The sequence below is a fragment of the Mustelus asterias genome, chromosome 14 (genome assembly GCF_964213995.1).
Source record: "Mustelus asterias chromosome 14, sMusAst1.hap1.1, whole genome shotgun sequence".
Taxonomy (NCBI): domain Eukaryota; kingdom Metazoa; phylum Chordata; class Chondrichthyes; order Carcharhiniformes; family Triakidae; genus Mustelus; species Mustelus asterias.
In genome coordinates, this window is record NC_135814.1 from 75,018,516 (window position 1) to 75,037,400 (window position 18,885).

Genomic DNA, 18,885 nt, shown 5'->3' on the forward strand with positions numbered 1-18,885 from the left:
TGTCTTGCTTTTGCCTGATCTGTCTGGTACTAGGATTACTGACACTGCCTTTACTGCTTAATGTGCTCTCTTTAACTTCTGTGCTGTCCTCACACTTCTCTTCTGTCTCCCTACTGCTTTGGATCCCACCCCCCAGACAAACTAGTTTAAACCCTCCCAAGTGGCTCGAGCAAATCTCCCCGCCAGGATGTTAATCCCCCTCCAGTTCAGGTGCAACCTATTCCTCTTGAATTGTAAACTTCTTCTTACTACCAAGTGCCCTGCAGACTAGTCAAGCAGCAGTATGATATAATCATGCTCACCAAATCATACCCAAACAGGCAGTATCCCACGCACCACCATCACCATCCCTGGGTATGCCCTGCCAGAGGTGCTGGCACAGTGATATACAGTCAGGAGGAAATAGCCCTGGAAATCTTCAACATTGACTCCAGTCCCAATGACATCTCATAGCATCAGGCCAAAAAGGAACAAGGAAGCCGCATGCTGATTACTACCCACGACCCTATATCAGCTGCCGAATCAGTACTTCTTCCTAGTGGTGTTCAGTATAGTGAAGAACTAAGAGCAACAAGGGCACAGAGCAGTGGCGGTTATTTAAGCAGGTATCCAAGTCCTCACAACTAAAATATATTCCAGTGGGGAAGAAAGATGGTAAGGCTAAGGGTAAAAAACATCCACGGCTAAACAAGGAGGGTCAAGGACAATAAAAAGACAAAATCTAAGATATACCATATTGCAAAGGCCAGTGGCAGGCTGGAAGATTGGGAAACTTTCAAACATAAACAAAGGGATACTAAAAAAGTAATAAAAAGAGCCAAGGTAAATTACGAAAGAAAACTAGTGCAAAATATCAAGAAGGATAGCAAAAACTAAGTATATAAAAGGGAAGAGAGTCGCTTGATGAATGTTGGTCCCTTGGAAGATGAAACTGGAGAATTAATAGTCGGGAACACTGAAATGGCAGAGATACTAAATCAATACTTTGCCTCAGTTTTCACGGTGGAGGACACTAGTACCATTCCTATGGGAACGGGCATGTCAGAGGTAATAGAAAGAGTAGAACTTAGAAAAATCAACATCGATAGGGAAAAGGTACTCAGCAAACTATTGGGATTGAAGGACTATAAGTCCCCCGGGCCTGATGGCCTACATCCTAGGGAATTAAAGGAAGTGGATCTGTTGGTTATAATATTCCAAAATTCCCTGGATACGGGAAAGGTTCCAGTGGATTGGAAAACTGCTAATGTAGCGCCCTTATTCAAAAGGGAGGGAGGCAAAGTGTGGGAAATTACAGACCAGTTAGTTTAACATCTGTGTTTGAGAAAGTGTTAGAATCAATTATCAAGGAATTATCAATTATCAGGACATTTGGAAAGTCAAAACGCTATTCATCAGAGTCAGCATGGTTTTATGACTAATTTGCTAGAGTTCTGTGAGGATGTAACAAGCAAAGTGGATAATGGGGATCCTATAGATGTAGTATATCTGGACCTCCGGAAGGCATTTGATAAGGTAACAAAAGGTTAATTCACAAGGTTAGATCACATGGGATTAGGGGTAATTTATTAGCTTGGATAGGTGACCAGCTGATGGACAGACGACAGAGTCGGGATAGATGTTTTTTTTTCTGGATGGCAAGGAGTAACTAGTTGGGTGCCACAGGGTTCGGTCCTTCATCCTCAGCTTTTACAATCTATATTAATGATATAATGCTCTAGAGCCAAATTTGCAGATGACACAAAAATAGGTGGGACAGTAAGTTGTAATGAGGAAATAAAAACCTTGCAAATGGATATAGATAGGTTAGGAGAGTAGGCCAAAATGTGGCAGATGGAGTTTAACGTGGATAAGCATTTTGGTCAGAAAAATGGGAAGGCAACATATTATCTGAATGGGGAGAGACTTCGGGGTGCTCCGGTGCAGAAGGATCTGGGTGTCCTCGGTCATGAGTCACAGAAAACTAGCATGCAGGTGCAGCAGATAATAAAGAAAGCAAATGGAATTGGCATTTATAGCTAAAGGAATAGAAAAGTAAGGAAATATTGTGCAACTATACAAGGCATTGGTGAGGCTGCACCTGGAGTACTGTGCACAGTTTTGGTCCCCTTATTTGGAGGCAGTTCAGAGGAGGTTCACTAGATTGATTCCAGAGATGAAGGGTTTGTCCTGTGAAGACAGATTGAATAGTTTAGGCCTATACTCTCTGGAATTTAGAAGAATGAGGGGAGATCAAATTGAGGTATACAAGATGATAAAAGGTATGGATGCTTCCTCTTGTGGGGCATTCTAGGATGAGAGGTCATAGTCTTAGGATAAGGGGTAGTAAATTTAAAACAGAATTGAGGAGAAACTATTTCTCCCAAAAGGTTGTGAATCTGTGGAATTCGCCACCCCAAAGTGCGGTGGATGCTGGGACAGTGAGTAAATTTAAGGAGTTAGACAGATTTTGAATTAGTAATGGGTTATGGGGAGAAGGCAGGAAAATGGGGATGAGGAGCATATCAGCCATGATCAAATGGTGGAGTGGACTTGATGGGTCGAATGGCCTAATTCTGCTCCTATATCTTATGAAGTTATGAAGACCCCTTGGGGATGAGTGACCATAACATGATAGAATTCTTCATCTAGATGCAGAGTGATGTATTTGTTTCTGAGACTAGGGTCCTGAATCTTAATAAAGGAAACTATGATGGTATGAGGTGCGAATTGGCGATGATGGATTAGGAAATGTTACTTAAAGTGATGAAGGTGGACAGGCAATGGCAAACATTCAAAGAGCTCATGGGTGAACTGCAACAATTGTTTATTCTTGTCTGGTCCACAAGTAAAACAGGAAAGGGGGCTAAACCATGGCCTATAAAGGAAATTAGAGATAGTATCAGATCCAGGGAGGAGGCATACAAATTGACCAGAAAAGACAATTGATGTGAGGATTTGGAGCAGTTTAATGTTCAGCAAGGGAAGACCAAGATATTGATTAAGAAAGGAAAAATAGAGTACAAGATTAAGATTGCAGGCAACATAGTAACTGACTGTAAAAGTTTCTATAGGTATGTGAAGAGAAAAAGATTGGTGAAAACAAATGTAGGTCTCATACAGTCAGAAACAGGGGAATTTTTAATGGGGAACAAAGAAATGGCTGACCAACTAAATACATACTTTAGTTCTGTCTTCACAAAGGAGGACACAAATAACATTCCAGAAATGAAGGTAACCTCAGGATTTAGTCAATCATAGAATCATACAGCAGAGACGAGGCCCTACTGCCCATCAGGTCCATACCGACATATTGAAACACCTGAACTCCCTCTCACTATGATGGGAGGAACAGAGGTAAATCAGTCAAGAAACGGTGTTGGGGAAGTTGATGTGGTTTGTAATGCGAGTGTACCTAGCATCCCTCTCTCTCTCTCTCTCTCTCCCTGGTCTTGTAAATTCTGCTGGCTAGCTGGAAGCAGGTCTCCTGGCCTTCCTGGAGTGAAAATTCTGCTGTTGTTGGTTTTCTAGTTAGTACCTTGAGCCTCTTTGTCTCTTCCTGGTGTTTTGGGAAGCTATTCTGACTTCAAGCTTTGTCTATGTGTATATCAAGAGAACTGCAGCATCCAACCAAATGACTAAGTTCCAGCATCATGTGAGCATTTGTATTTTCTGTGCTAAACCTGTGACAAGGGCTTTGTTTAAGGAGGGTTGTTTGGTTGGAACATTTCATATATTGGTCAAGGATTATACAACATCATGGTTTTTGTTTCTTGTTTGTAACTAGCAAAAGTTATTGCTAAGTTAGTTTCTATACATGTTAATTGTACTCTTAAATAAATGCAGGTCGCAAAAATGTAAGTCAGACTGGTTCACCATGCACATCAACAAGCTAGTGAGATTGCAGCCTTTACGTTTACAAGAAGAGTTCGATATAGTTCTTGGGGAGAAGTGGATCAAAGGATGTGGGGGGGGAGGGAAGGTGGGATCAGGCTATTTGATTAGCCATGATCATAATGAATGACGGAGCAAGCTCTAAGGGCTGAATGGCCTACTCCTGTTCCCATTTTTTGTTTATTTGTTTGTTTCTAACCTACAGCCACACAAAAGTTTGATGTCCTACAATAGATCCCTTTGAACTGCACAAAACAAAACAAAAAAAAATGTTTATTCAACAAAGAAAGAGGAAAGTAAACATAAAATGTATAGCAAAATAAATTAAGACTGAATTTAACATTGAACTTAATGATCTTAAAAAGCTCCATTTATGGGTGGAAAGGAAAGACTGAATCAAATTACTAGATTTTACTACATGTTAAAGATGTTTTAAAAATGGCATGCCTATTTTAGATTGTTCCTTTCTGAAAATGATTCCTAATTGAAAAAATATATACAAACCAACATAAAAAGCACACTAAATAATCAATATCTACTACGAATGTTGTGAAATGCGCAATAACTTCAAAAGTTAATAGAACCATAATGAATCACAACACAATGCAAGTATTCAGCCACCAGAGAGCTCCACCCCAAAGAAAATCTGTAAATGCGAAAAATGCCACTTAGTGCATAAATAATGACTACAGAAACAGCATTTACATTTAACTAAATACTTAAAAAGTGCGTCTTTTCAAATCCCATGTTCACTTTCTGAATGGAACATAACATTTAAAGTTAAGACATTGGAAAGGTTTTCTTCTAGTCTTAATACTGTAGATTTTCCCTCAATCATTTACTTTACAGGACATTCAACACTTTGGGAATTCATTTCCAGATTTCAGAATTTGAAAATTGACCGAAATAAGCTCAAATCCCAAGTTACTGTTTTTAAAATCATGAATTCTGCATCCGTTTTAAGTTCCATAAAATTAATTCAATTTTTTCCAGTTTGGTGAAATGAATAAAAGCAATTGGGCGGCACGGTGGCACAGTGGTTAGCACTGTTGCATCGCAGCGCCAGGGACCCAGGTTCAATTCCAGCCTCAGGTAACTGTCTTTGTGGAGTTCACATGGTCTCCCCGTGCCTGCATGGGTTTCTTCCGGGTGCTCCAGTTTCCTCCCACAGTCCAAAGATAGTCCAGGTCAGGTGGATTAGCTCTGCTAAAGTGTCCCTTCGTGACCCAAGATGTGTGGGTAAGGAGAATTAGTGGGGTAAATACTTGGGACTATGGTGGGATGCTTTGTTGGAGAATTGGTGCAAACTCAATGGGCTGCATGGCCTCCTTCCCTTCAGTATTGTAAGGATATGAAACTGACAGCAAAATGTAGTTCTACAATACACATAAGTGATTGCCTTCATGTAATTTTAATATAAATTTATGATTTAAAAAATTCAAGACAGGTTAGGCAACATACAAACTAAAAAGACAAGCAAGAATAGATCCACTAACTCATCCACAATGCCAGACCTACTGGGTTTTTCCAACATTCTCTATTTTTGTGTCAAATTCCAGCATCTGCAGTATTTTATCTTTATTTTAGCCTTTACTTCACTGCTATTTTTCTTCCAGGAATGGCTACCTTGAAGAAGTACTGCTTTTCTCTCCAATGGGATTTCCTTCTGTCTCTTTTGCCATGTTCAGCTTCATTCCATTTCCTACTTGGATGTTTGACAAGGTGTTTGCCAAAACTTGCTTCCATAGCCACATTTCCTTCCTCAGTGACTTTCTTCATCTCTGGCTCAACCCCATGTTGATTCCAACTTAAGTTCCATCCTTCATGTTTTGAATCCATCCATGATTACAGCTATCCCCGTGATATACAACACTCCTTAAGATTGCTGTTCTCACCACATTCTGAGATCGAGGGGGCGATTCTCCCAGCTCGCTGTGCTGCTCGAGTAGCGCAGCAGCGCCAGGAGGCATGAGTGGGGTGCTTGGCATCCAGCTGATTGCAACTCTCCTAGGCCCTTTTATTGGTGTAATCGGCCTCACACCGGAAATCAGCACATACCTGATTACAATATGGAAATTCCCATTTCCATATCATTAGCGAGCCCAGGCTTGCTAATGCCTCTCCGCCCAACGCTGGGAGAGGTTTCCACCAGTGGGAACTTAAGCTGGTCCCCATCAACGGGGACCCATGCGTGATCACCCCACCGGTGGGGACATAGGCCATTGAGGCCCCCCTCCCGCCCCCGAGGTCGGGGGCAGTGCCAGCCTGGTACCTGGCAGTGACAAGGGGGCAGGGCCATGGCCGATTAGTGCTGGTGGTGGGGGAGCCATCTCAATTTCTCTGCTCCCTACACCCACTCCAACCAATTGTCCACTGAACTTGCCACACTCCATTCCCTTCAATCCAATCCTGACCTTATGATCAAACCTGCTGACAAGGGTGGTGTTGCTGTTGTCTGGCATACTGACCTTTACCTTGTTGAGGCTGAGCACCAACTCTCACAGACACTTCCTGCTATCTTCCCTTCACCATAATCCCACCAACAATCATGAAGCCATTGTTTTCAGGACTGCCCTTATCATCTCTGGAGATCTTCCCATCACAGCTTCCAAACTCATAGTCCCCCAACCCCACCAGCCCACTTCTACCACCTTCCCAAAATCCACAAACAGAACTGCCCTGGGAGATGCATCCTAATAGCTGTTCCTGCCCTATGGAACTCATTTCTTCCTACCTTGACTCCATCCTCTCTCCCCTTGTCCAGTGTCTTCCCATCTACATTTGTGATTCCTCTGATGCCCTACCTCATCTCAACAATTTCCAGTTTATTGGCCCTAAAGGACTCCTCTTCACTATGGATATCCAATCCCTCTATAACTCCATCCCCCACCAGGAGGATCTGAGGGCTATCTACTTGTTCACTGAGCAGAGACCCATTCAATCCCCATCCACTACCACCACTCCCCTCCACCCGACTGAACTTGTTCTGTTCTGTCACTCAACAATTTCTTCTTTAACTTCTCTTACTTCCTGCAAACAAAAGGAGTAGCCACGGGTACCCGTAGGGGCCCCAGTTATGCATGTCTTTTTGTAGATTACATGGAACATCCCCTTTTCCAGTCTTACCCAGGCCCTCTCCCACAACTCTTTTTCCATCAATGATTGTTTTGGTGCTGCCTCATACTCTCATCTGGACCTGGAAAAAAATGATCGAATTTGCTTCCAAGTTTCATCCCTCTCCCACTTTCACATGGTCCATCTCCAACACTTCTCTTCTTTGGCCTTTCTGCCTCAATTTCTGGTGATAGTTTGACCAGTAATATTCATAAGCCCACCAACTCCCACAGCTATCTCAAGTACCGCTCCTGACGCCCTGCTTCCTGTAAGGACTCTCTCCCATTCTCCCAGTTTCTCTACCTCATCTGTTCTGATGATGCTGCCTTCATAAATGGCAGTTCTGATATGTCTACCTTTTCCCTTAACCGAGGTTCCCCAACCAACCCCTCTGGGTTTGACAGGGCACTCAACTGAGTTTGACCCATTTCCTGCACTTCTGCCCCAACCCCTTCCCCTCTCTCTTGGAACCATAATAGGGACCCCCTTTGTCCTCACTTTCCACCCTACCAGACTCCACATTCAAAAGATCATCCTCTGCCATTTTTGTTAACTCCAGCATGATGCCACCACAAACTACATCTTCCCCTCTCACCACCGCCATCCCCCTTCCTTCCTCCCCCACCTCCATCTGCATTCCGCAGAGACCGCTCTCTCCATGACACCCTGGTCCACTCTCTATATTCCACAACTCATCATCCCCTTCCCAAGGCACCCTCCCTTACAATCGCAGAAGATGCAACATCTGCCCCAAGGCTCCAAACACTCCTCTTCAGGTGAAGGAACATTTCACTTGCACCTCCTTCAATTTGGGCTTGTACTCATTGCTCCCAATGTAGTCTTTTCTATATTGGGGAGACTAAATGCAGACTAGGTGACCACTCTGTGGAACACCTTTGCTTAGCCCACAAGCATGATCCCAACCATCCTGTCACTTGCCATTTCAACTCAGCATGTCCAAGTGTCCGTCCTTGCTCTGCTGCAATGTTTCAGTGAGGCCCTACATAAACTGGAAGAACAATACCTCAGCTTTGGATTCAACATTGAGTTCAATAAATTTAGACTGTGACCTTTCTCATCCACTTTTATCCATTTTTAATATATTTTAATATCAAAACATTTGTCCCAGTGCAAATCCTCCCCCCACCCCCTGACTCTCCCCAATGCCTGCTCCCCTACCGGGCCATCTGTCTTTTAGTTTTGCTTTTACTGAGCATTAACACATTCTGATTCTTACCCTAAGCAACTACTTGCACCTTCCCCTGCCATTAGTGCTGTCTTGTGATCCACACATCTTTGTTACAATCTCTCCTAGTTTCCACCAATCACTTCTACTCTGCTCCTGCTGCTGCACCCCCTCTTATACAAGATACAATCCATCACATTCCTACCTCTCTTCAGCTCTCTACGCACTCAAAATGTTAACTCTATTTTCTCGCTTCATGAATGCTGCCAGACTTGCTGAGTTTATCCAGCATTTTCTGTTTTTGTTTCAAATTCGAGCAACCACAGTATTTTGTGTTATTCTACTACAATATAATAGTGCTGCCTAGTTCTGTTTAAACCAAACTGCAGAGTGTTGGAGTGTTCAATGAGCCTTCAATTCATTCTCACCTCTTACATTTTCTGTTTCGTTCACTTCATTAAGGCAGCATATAACTGTGAAGATGTGTGCTCGGTAGAATATACTGTAATTTGATTATGGGCTTGGTTTAAGATTCAAGGAATAGATTTTGATGACTCAGACATGTGAGAAAGCCAGAGGATGCTGGACAGAAAATTTGTTAGCTATATTCCAAATCTAAATAAGTAATATAATTTCATTTTCCCCATGAAATATTAATATTTACCTTACTTAGAAAGATTACCTCATAATTGACTTACATAGCACAGTGCAAAGGAGTAAAAGGAGCACCCCCAAATTTGATAAATTCCTTTTGTTCCAGTAGGACCTCCAAACAACTTTCATGACCTAACAAAACAAATATTTCTGAATATTAAAATCTGAATGACAAAAAGATTACAAAGTTAGAATGCATTATTTATGAACGTATGAAATAGGAGCAGGAGGCCATTCAGCCTCTCAAAGAACAAAGAACAGTACAGCACAGGAAACAGGACCTTCGGCCCTCCAAGCCTGTGCCGCTCCTTGGTCCAACTAGACCAATCGTTTGTATCTCTCAAACCTGTTCCTCCATTTAATAAGATCATGCCTGATCGGTTTGTGTTTAGCATTCCACATTCCCATCTATCCCCAATAACTTTGGATTCCCTTGCCTAACAAGAATCTAGCTACCTCTGCTTTAAAAATATTCATGACCCCGCTTCCACCACCTTCTGAGGCAGAGAATTCCAAAGTTGCACAACCCTTAGTGCAAAAAATCTTCTCACTGCTGTCCTAACTTTAAAACAGTGCCCCCTAGTTCTGGACTCAGCCACAACAGCTAACATTTTTTCCACCTTGTCAAGACCATTCAGGATCTTATATACTTCAATCATGTAACCTCTCACTCTTCTAAACTCCATTGGAAACAAGCCAAGCCTGACCAACCTACCCTCATAAAGCAACCCATTCATTCCAGGTATCAATCTAGAAAACCTCCATTGCATTTACATTCTTCTTTAAATAAGGAGACCAAAAATGAACACAGCATTCAAAATGCAATCTCATCGATGACCTGAATAGCTGAAGCATAATATCCTTACTTAATGTTAAATTCCTCTCCTAATAAAGGAAAGCATTCCATTCACCTTCCTGATTACATATTGTACCTGCATACTAACTTTTTGTGACTCATGCATGAGAACATCTATATCCCTCTGCAGTCGTTCTGTTTAAGTTATACTCTGCTTTTCATTCTTTCTGCCAAAGTAAATAACTTCATATTTTCACACATTATACGCCATCTGTCAGATTTTTGCCCACTCACTTAACCTATATACTTCCATCTGCAAATGTCTTGCTTTCTTAACAACATACTTTCCTACCTATCTTTGTGTTGTCTGCAAATTTAGCCACAATGCCTTCATTCACATTATCCAAGTCATTGATGCGAATTGTAAAAAGATAAGAGGCCCAGCCCCAGTTAATGTTCCTGTGGGACTCCACTCAACCCATCACATCCTGCCAATCAGATAAAGACCCATTTATGTATATTGTCTGTTTTCTGCCAGCTTCTATCCATGCTAATCTGTTACTCTCTACACCATAAGCTTTTACCGAGGAACTTTCTGTGAATGAATGCACGTTATTTTCAGATAAACTCGTTGCAGTGAAATCCTTTTTCATCAGTATGCTAGAAATTTGACACGCTCCTAAAAATTTAAAATCAGTTTTAAACCATATTTTAATACCGTCATATAATCTGTATTACTTCAACACATATAACACAGACATTAGAGAATCGAAGGTTTTAACGCAATCTTGAATTTCAGAGGATCTGAACCCTAAGATCAAGTAACAAACCTGCAACTTACTCTCAGATTATTCAATATTCCATGAAGAGGTGTGTTAATTTTTTCTGTTAATATATAGGTATTTAGTAATAAGATTTATTTGGTGTTTATGAAAATGTATATGTAAATATTAAGATAAATTGTAAATTTTCAATTGCAATAAATTATTTACCATTATAACAAGCCCAGTGCAAAGGTGTATAGCCATGATTATCTATTAGATTTGTTAGGGAAGTTATAGAAAGTGCTGATTGCAATAAATTGCACAATAAAGTTGCATGACCACAAGCTGCTGCAAAATGCAAGGGAGTCCTTCCTTTGGAATCACGGCATAGAATAAATGCATCATGTTCCAATAATGTTTCCACACATTCTTCATGACCAGTAACAACCTATAAAAAAGAAGCAACATTTTAATCATGTGTGCCAACAATAGTCTAAAGCCAAGCCACCAAACTCATCTAAGTTCAGTACTTGCAGCATTTATACAAACAGCAAACCTCAGAAGGTTTAAAACTAGTGCAAACATCTAAAGTAAGAATGATATTAAGCCATCTGATAGACAATCCATCCAGCCTCTAGGCAAATGGAGCTGAATGAAGACAGAATCAGATGGCAAAATTTAACAAAGTTAGTCCTTGGTGCAATTAATGGACCATTTTGGGTCAGGGACCAAAACTTGGGGCGCTGGGTCTTTTGGATGCTCTTTAAGAGAGTCAACCAATTAACAGCCTGCCTTGGGGATTACTGCCCAATGGGGGAGCATGAATAGAATGAAGCATCAGAAAAACAGATAAATGATCAGTAGCACTCTCAGTGGCAGCAATGCATAGTGTGATTTGCTCAGTGAGAGGCATGAAAGAGGGGAATAGATACAAGATGGGGAAGGACTACCCCCCCACTCAACTGCTATTTCACAAACATGTCCTGGAGGTGTTGTTGGAACTAGTCAGGGCAGGAAGACAGGTGTTTTTTCACAGTTTAGCAAAAGGAGGCCAGCTATCCTAACCAAAGGTTGGAGGTTGTAAAGGACGTGGGTAGTCGATATGGTACAGAGATTCATGAATCCAGTGCTGGAAATACGTCAATGACCTCTTGAGGTCCAGTAAGGCAAGTATCATGCAATGCTTAGCTGGCTGTCATCACTTATCTCATCTCATCAGCAGTGTCCAGCACAGATATCCTGAGGTGCACAATTTGTGTTGATGCAGAAGAATGCCTTCCTAGGCTCCATCTTAACTCTCCATCCCCCAGAGTACCGACATTCAATGTCAATGCGTTGTCCAAGCACATTCACATCCTAACAATGACCCACCTAAAATGTTGTGTTTACTTCCTGAAGAAAAACTGCACTCCTAATACTTAGAACTTTGTCTTTTCTCAGTGTAGGAAAATAGAGCCTACAATTCCCAGGAGAGGCAGAGAAGCAGCGGTGAAGTCACATTCTTGACCGTCCTGAGGGCAATGGGGCAGGACAGCAGCAGTGTAGGCTATTGTAGAGATGGGGTAGCTGGGTGAAAGCACTACATAATCACATTGTCACTTGGCACTGACCTGTCACTTATGGGGAACTGTTCTCATCAGTAAATTAGATATGTTGGTCTGCAAAATCCTGTGGGTTAACCCCTCCCTACGTGCAATACTAACAAATGCCTTTCACCTCTTGCAGGGGCATTGCTGGAGGTGCACCATGAGGTGAGGCAGGAGATAGTGCAATCTTCAGAGGAGGAGCATCAGAAGTGGAGGCATTGTCACACGGCTCACTTGCATTCTACACCAGGGCAGATACATTCATCTTGGTGGATCCAGCATCACAGATAGAACAAGTGGTAAAAGGTGAGGAGCACTTCACTTGTGAGCAGCAGCAGGTACTAGCATCGCGATAGCTTTGGAGAGTCCAAGGTCACCAAAAGCTACGCTCGAAGGTGCTGAGCCACTGGAGTTGTACACTAGATGGGAACTTTTAGAACAGCAAAAGTGGGGAGTCTGTCAGAATTTCCAGAGGCTATATGCACCCTTGCACTTAAGATGGAAGAGTCCGTCTTGACCACAAGTGCCATGATGTCTCAAGTATTTGAGCACATGACCACTTGCACTGACAAAGTGTCATGCATGACAGTTAAGTGGAAGAGACACACAACAATAGCCTATATATGTTAGTGACTTTGAAAAGCATTGATCAAACAGTTACCTTGATGGCTGAACACAACATTCAAATGCAGCCAAATGCTCTCCAACACTTGGTTAGAAGGAAGTGCAGGTGGGTAAGAGGGAAACAAGGTTAACACCTTTGGGAACATTCCTCAAGCCATCCCAGGTTACAACTTGCCATTGGCCCCTCTGACAGAGCCATATATGCGGCCTTCCTATCCTCATGATGGTGGTTGCTCCTGCACAGATGCAAGCAGGGCAGTGTAGAGCAGGGACCCTACAACTTCACAACCCAAAGGACATTACCAATGTGTCCACAGCTTGGAAATCAGCAGGTTGCCCCCAGTTTGCTGCAACCATAGGGGTTAATGTGGAACTAGTCTTAGTCGCACAGAGGAAATCACTTGGGTGCATAATCCAATGTTATTACATGGAAAATGTTTATTTCAAATGTGTGTTGCTCCTTTCGAGCATCAAGGTGGTGTTTCTGTTCCATTTCACGTTGATTGTGGGTGAAGTTGGAGAGTGGGATGAGACTGTTGGATGGCAATGCAAGGCTGAGAATGTTATGGGTGGATGGTTCTTTGCAACAATTAGATTTGTGCTGGAAGGGGGTGATGGGTATGGCTATACTGTTTGCCACAGGGCCCCAGGTGGTACAAATACAATGCTGGCTTGCACAGATACATGCCAGGATGAGGGCTTTGAGAGATTCTCCAACATGCAAGCCAATGGCAGCAGGCATCAGCAGCACCTCCGAATGATCATGTTCCATGGGTCGTCCTCCTCTTCTTCATCCTTCTCCAAGAATGCCAGGCACTCTCCACCTACTTCTGCAGCCAGTTTTACTCTTCTTTGAAGTGTGGATATGCAGGGCATGACACACCACCAATATTGAGGAGACCCTTGTGGGCCCATAATGATGGACAGCCCTAAACTGGTCAGACACTGGAACCACATTTGAGCAAGCCAATGTCGGCCAAGTGCCATCTACCGAGGTTGTCTGGTGTTCTGAAAAACTGGGGTAACCAGACTGCCAAAGGATAAGGTGTCAGGCAGCTCCTTATAATCTGCACTTTTTGTTCTATAATCTGCACTTTTTGTTCATTCATGGCATGAGTGGTGCTGACAAGGTCAGCATTTGTTGCCTCTCCCTAATTACCCTTGAGACGGCTTCTTTCTTGAATCACTGCAGTCAATGTGGTTTAGGTAAACCCACTGTTATTTGAGAGGGAATTCCAGGAATTTAACGGAGCAACATAAAAGGAACAGCAATGTCATTCCAGCTCAGGATGATATATAGCTCAGAGGGGAAAATTGAGATGGTGGTGTTCCCATGTGTTTTCTACCCTTGCTCGTCTAGGTGGTAGAGGTTGCCAGTTTGGAAGGTACTGTTGAAGGAGCCTTCACAAATTACATATTAATCTTCCATTTGGGACCTTCCTGAACATCTTTTTATCTTTCCAACCAGCTACATCCTCAAAAACATGAATAAATTTGTCAATCACAATTTCCCTTTTGTAAAATCGCATCGACTTTGTCTGATCATACCATGATTTTTAAGCGCATTATTAAGACTTTCCTAATAATAAATTCCAGCACCTTCTCAACGACTATTGACAGGATATCAGGTCTGCAGTTCCCTGTTTTCTCTCTCCCTCCTTTCTTGAATTGTGGCATTACATTTGCTAACTTTCAGTCTGCTGGGATTAATTAACATTCTTGGGAATTTTGCAAAATCATGACCAGTGCATTCACTATCTCTGCAGCTGCTTCTTTTAGATTCCTAAAATGTCAGCCATCAGGTCCTGGGAATTTATTGGATTTTCAACACTTTTACATTTTCTGTGCTGATATTAATAACCTTAATTTCATCACTCTTAATAGTCTCTCGGTTACCTTCAACTTCTGGTACGTAATTGTGTCTTCTGTGAAAACAAACTCAAAATATTTGTTCAACGTCTCTGTCCTTTCTTCACTCCCCATGATAAATTTCTATTATCTCTGCCTCTGAGGAACCAACATTTACTTTAGCTACTCTCATCCAGATATATTTGTAAAAGCTCTTAGAATCTGCTTTTATATTTCTGATTAGTTTCTCATATTCCATTTTTTCCATTTTAAAATCAACATTTTTGTGGCCCTTTGTCTCTAAACACTCCCAATCCCCAGACTTACTAATATGCTTTGCAACATTATAAGCTTCTTCTTAATTTAATACCATCCTTAACGTTCTTACTGAGCCACAGATAGGCCTTTCTTGATTAATCAATTTTTTTTAATGGAATGAATTTTGTTGAATATTTTGAATTGTTCCTTTCAATGTTTCTCACTGTTTATTTACTGCCAGAGTCTATTTACCTAATCAACCTTCGCCAACTCTCCCCTCATTTCAATTTAATTGGCTTTTTTAAGTTTTGGATGCTTGTTTATGATTGGAATACATAATTCCCAAACTTTTGTGCTGTAGTTTTTCTATGTTTCTTTCTTCTATGTTAATATGGAATTCAACTGTATTATGATCATTATTTCTCTGATCTTTAATGATGAGATTACTAATTAATTGTGCCTCATTGCGCAATATGAAATTTAAAATTGCTTTATCCTGAGTTGTAGACTATAAGACCATAAGACATTGTCTGCTCCGCCATTGAATCATGGCTGATATTTTTCTCATCCCCATTCTCCTACCTTTTCCCCATAACCCCTAACCCCCTTATTAATCAAGAGCCTATCTACCTCTGTCTTAAAGATATTCAATGAGCTGGCCTCCACAGCCTTCTGCGGCAAAGAGTTCCATAGATTCACCACTGTCTGGCTAAAGAAATTCCTCCTCATCTCTGTTTTAAAGGATCGTCCCTTTAGCCTGCGGTTGTGCCCTCTGGTTCTAGTTTTTACAACATATTATTCCAGGTGACAGTCGCAAAAGCACTCTGCAAACTCCTCCTACCAGGTCTCTTTTGCCAATTTGACTTATCTAATCAATATGAGGGATAGGGCCTGGTTGGGACAGTGGTCGGTGCAGACCCGATGGGCCAAATGGCCTCCTTCTTCACTGTAGAGATTCTATGAGATTCTATTATAATACAAAGATTATCGACCCCGCCATGGTTGGAATTCTCCAAAGTTGGACCCCCACTGCCAGTGAGATTGGAAAATTTGACTCTCAGCCAAATCTCTATTCACAGCAGCAGGATTGGAGAATTCCACTTGCAAGCGAGGTCAAAGAATCCCAGCCCATGTCTTTGTAATGGCAATTAGATCTAAACAATACATTTCTATTTGTGCCATTTGTTCATCTATCTTACTGTACTACACTCCATACCTTCCTGTCCCACTTTGATCGTCTTTATCCATGTTTCTACGCTTTCCTATTGTCTCAAATTTCCTCTTTGGTTTTCCAAATCTCCCTATACCCAAATCCTAACAACGCCCCAACCAAACTCTTTGTTTACAACCCTATCCATGGCTCTCAGCCCGGCTTAAGTGGAGCCCGTTCCAACAGAGCCACTCCTCTTTCCCGAGTACTGGCGCTAGTCCCCATGAATTAATAGCTAGCTAAGGCTTGCAACTTTCCACCTTTATATTGGTGATTTCATGTCAGTTTCAGCCCTCAATGACTTCCCACTGCGCACTTGCCTTCTCTAATCTTACAAGCTGTCAACATAGCAACATTGTTGACTGCAGCTTTAATTGCCTGCCTATCTCAGCCTTGGGACTTTTCAACTTTACTCCCAATCTGTTCCTAAGAAATCGGGATACCAGCCCAATGGCAATTTCTTGGCCCCCTACCCATGATCCCACCTCCAACCCAGATCCACTCTGGCACATTTTGAAGGCTGTTGCAATAGAGGGTCAGTTCTACCATGTTATTTGTTCTGAAGTGTAATATGTATTAGAGTGACCCCAGCAGAACGGAAGTTAATTATTTTCCACTTGATACAAATAATCATACTGAACTCGAGGATCAAATAATTATCTTTTTTTCCAATGAAAACAATCTTAACACCATAAATAAATTGTATAAATTAGAGACAATTCAGGAGTTTTAATTTGTCTTGAAATGTCATTTAGCTCTTCAGATTCTGAATTGATTTAAATGTGAATGAACTGCAAATGCACGTGCATTCTTTTAAATAGTTACATCCGCACTTAATTTTCAAATGCATGCCTCACCCCACGATGCAAGGCTGTGCAGCCTTGTTTATCTGCTGCATCTATATTTGCACCTTTTTCAAGTAACAGAATGACAGCATCAATGTGTCCATTAGCAACTGCAAGCATCATTGGTGTCCTGGTGAAGATTGTTTTGGAAAAAAAAGAATAGTTAATCTGTCATCTAAGTTAGGAGTATATTAAGAGAGTTAAAACACAGAAGCAAAGAATTAGCAATTAAATTATGGTACATGGCAAGGAGGCTTTTGGGATATTAGATGAGATAAAAATAGTTAGGGGTACCAGAAAGGCTGATAATACTTAAAGTGGATGGGTCACCTGGTCTGAATGGGATGTATGCTCGGTTGCTGATGGAAGTAAGGTTAGAAATTGCTGGAGTGCTGGTCTTAATCTTATAGTCCCCCTTAGAGACGGAGATGAAGCCAAAAGATTGTAAGTTTGCAAATGTTACACCCTTATGCCAAAGAAGGGAGAAAGATAAATCAATTATAGATCACTTATCAGTGATAGGAAACTTTTAGAAAAATGTGGAAAAAAATTAATAACCACTTGGTCATGTACAAACCAATTAAGGAGAGGCAGCATAGATTAGTTAAGAACTCAAGTTTTGACACACTTTGAGATTTTTGATCAAATTTACAAAAAGAGGGCAGATGAAGGCAATTGATGCTGTGGATATCTGCTTTGCAAAGGCAACTAACAGAAAATATTACACAACAGGTTTGGTAGCAAAATTGAAGCTGGGGATAAAGGGACAGTAGCAGCATGGATAAAAAAAAGTGGCTGAAGAGCACACAGGAAGTTGTGGTGAATTGCAGTTTTCAAATGTGAGGGAGGTGGAGTAGAGTTACTCAAGGTTAGGTACGATGTTCATTGTTATTTTTGATATACATTCATGACTTGGACTATGGGGTACAGGGTATAATTTCAGCATTTGTAGATGACACAGAATTTGTCAAATATAGTAAACAGTGAGGAAAATGGTAATAGATTTCAACAGGGCATCACCTGGTGGAATGGTTGGACACATGGCATATGAAAATCAACACTGAAAAGCAATAGATTTTAAGTAGGAAATACGACAATACATGCTAAATTGTTCAATTTTTATGAGGGTACAATAGGAAAGAGGCCAGGCGTATTTGAAATCTTTGAAGTTGTCAGGACAGGTTAGAGAAGTAAGTAAAAAAGCATATTGGATCCTCAGCTATATAAATAATGACAGGGTGCACAAAAGCTGAGTTATACTGAACACTAGTTCAGCGCCAGCTGGAGTATTATGTCTAATTCTGGACACCATACTTTTGGAAGCATGTGGAGGCACTGAAGAGGGCTGAGAAGAGATTTACTGGAATAGTTCCAAGTTTGAGGAATTACAGATGTGGAAAGCATAGAAGGGTAAGGAGAAACTGGGGCTGTTCTCCTTAGAACAGAGAAAGCCAAGAGTAGATTGCTGAAGGTGGAGGGAAGGTTGCTAATCAGAGGTCACAAATTTCAGATTAATGCAAAAGAATGAGTGGGTACGATTTGGAAAGTTTCCTGATAGAGCGGTAGATACAGATTCTATAGTAGCCTTAAAGTGGATTAGATAACTTCTTGAAGGCGAAAGAAAACTACAGGGATATGTGGAAAGACTGGAGAAACACGATTGATTGGACTGCTCTTCAAAAGAGCTGGCACAAACTTGATGGGCCAAATGACTTCCTTCTGTATAACTCCTTTTGGAGACAGAGAAGTGAAATTCCAGCTGTGCCGAACATTAATACAAAACACTTCGAGAAGAAAAGGCTCCAAAACATTACATGAGAAGAAGTAGTTTGAAATAAAATCACTATGTCCACTTACTGCCCTTTGCCGTCCATCACATCAACTGCATCCAAGCCACCTGCACCCTCTATTAACATGCGCAGGCATGTTGTATGACCATTGGATACTGTGCAAAAGAAAAAAAATAACATTTACTATCTTTTGCTATGCTAGTCTGTTCACACAAATTATTAACACAGGATAAGGCTGCATAATGAATTTGAAAAAACAGCAAAATGTGAATATTATGGTTCTGTACAGTAGCATATTACAAATGCTCTCTCCACAGACAGCAGTCGATTCCCTCCT

General features: G+C 41.4%; 1 protein-coding gene across 12 annotated transcripts in view; it reads right to left on the reverse strand.

The window, feature by feature from the left end:
- Nucleotides 1-18,885, reverse strand: part of LOC144503777 (serine/threonine-protein phosphatase 6 regulatory ankyrin repeat subunit C-like) — a 202,902-nt gene that overhangs the window by 38,196 nt on the left and 145,821 nt on the right. For all 12 annotated transcript variants that reach the window (XM_078228639.1, XM_078228637.1, XM_078228640.1 and 9 more), the window contains 4 exons: nt 18,616-18,703; nt 16,771-16,888; nt 10,616-10,835; nt 8,872-8,959 (listed from right to left, as the gene is read on the reverse strand). In XM_078228639.1, coding sequence (XP_078084765.1) covers nt 8,872-8,959; nt 10,616-10,835; nt 16,771-16,888; nt 18,616-18,703 — 514 coding nt within the window. The remainder of the gene's footprint in view (nt 1-8,871; nt 8,960-10,615; nt 10,836-16,770; nt 16,889-18,615; nt 18,704-18,885) is intronic.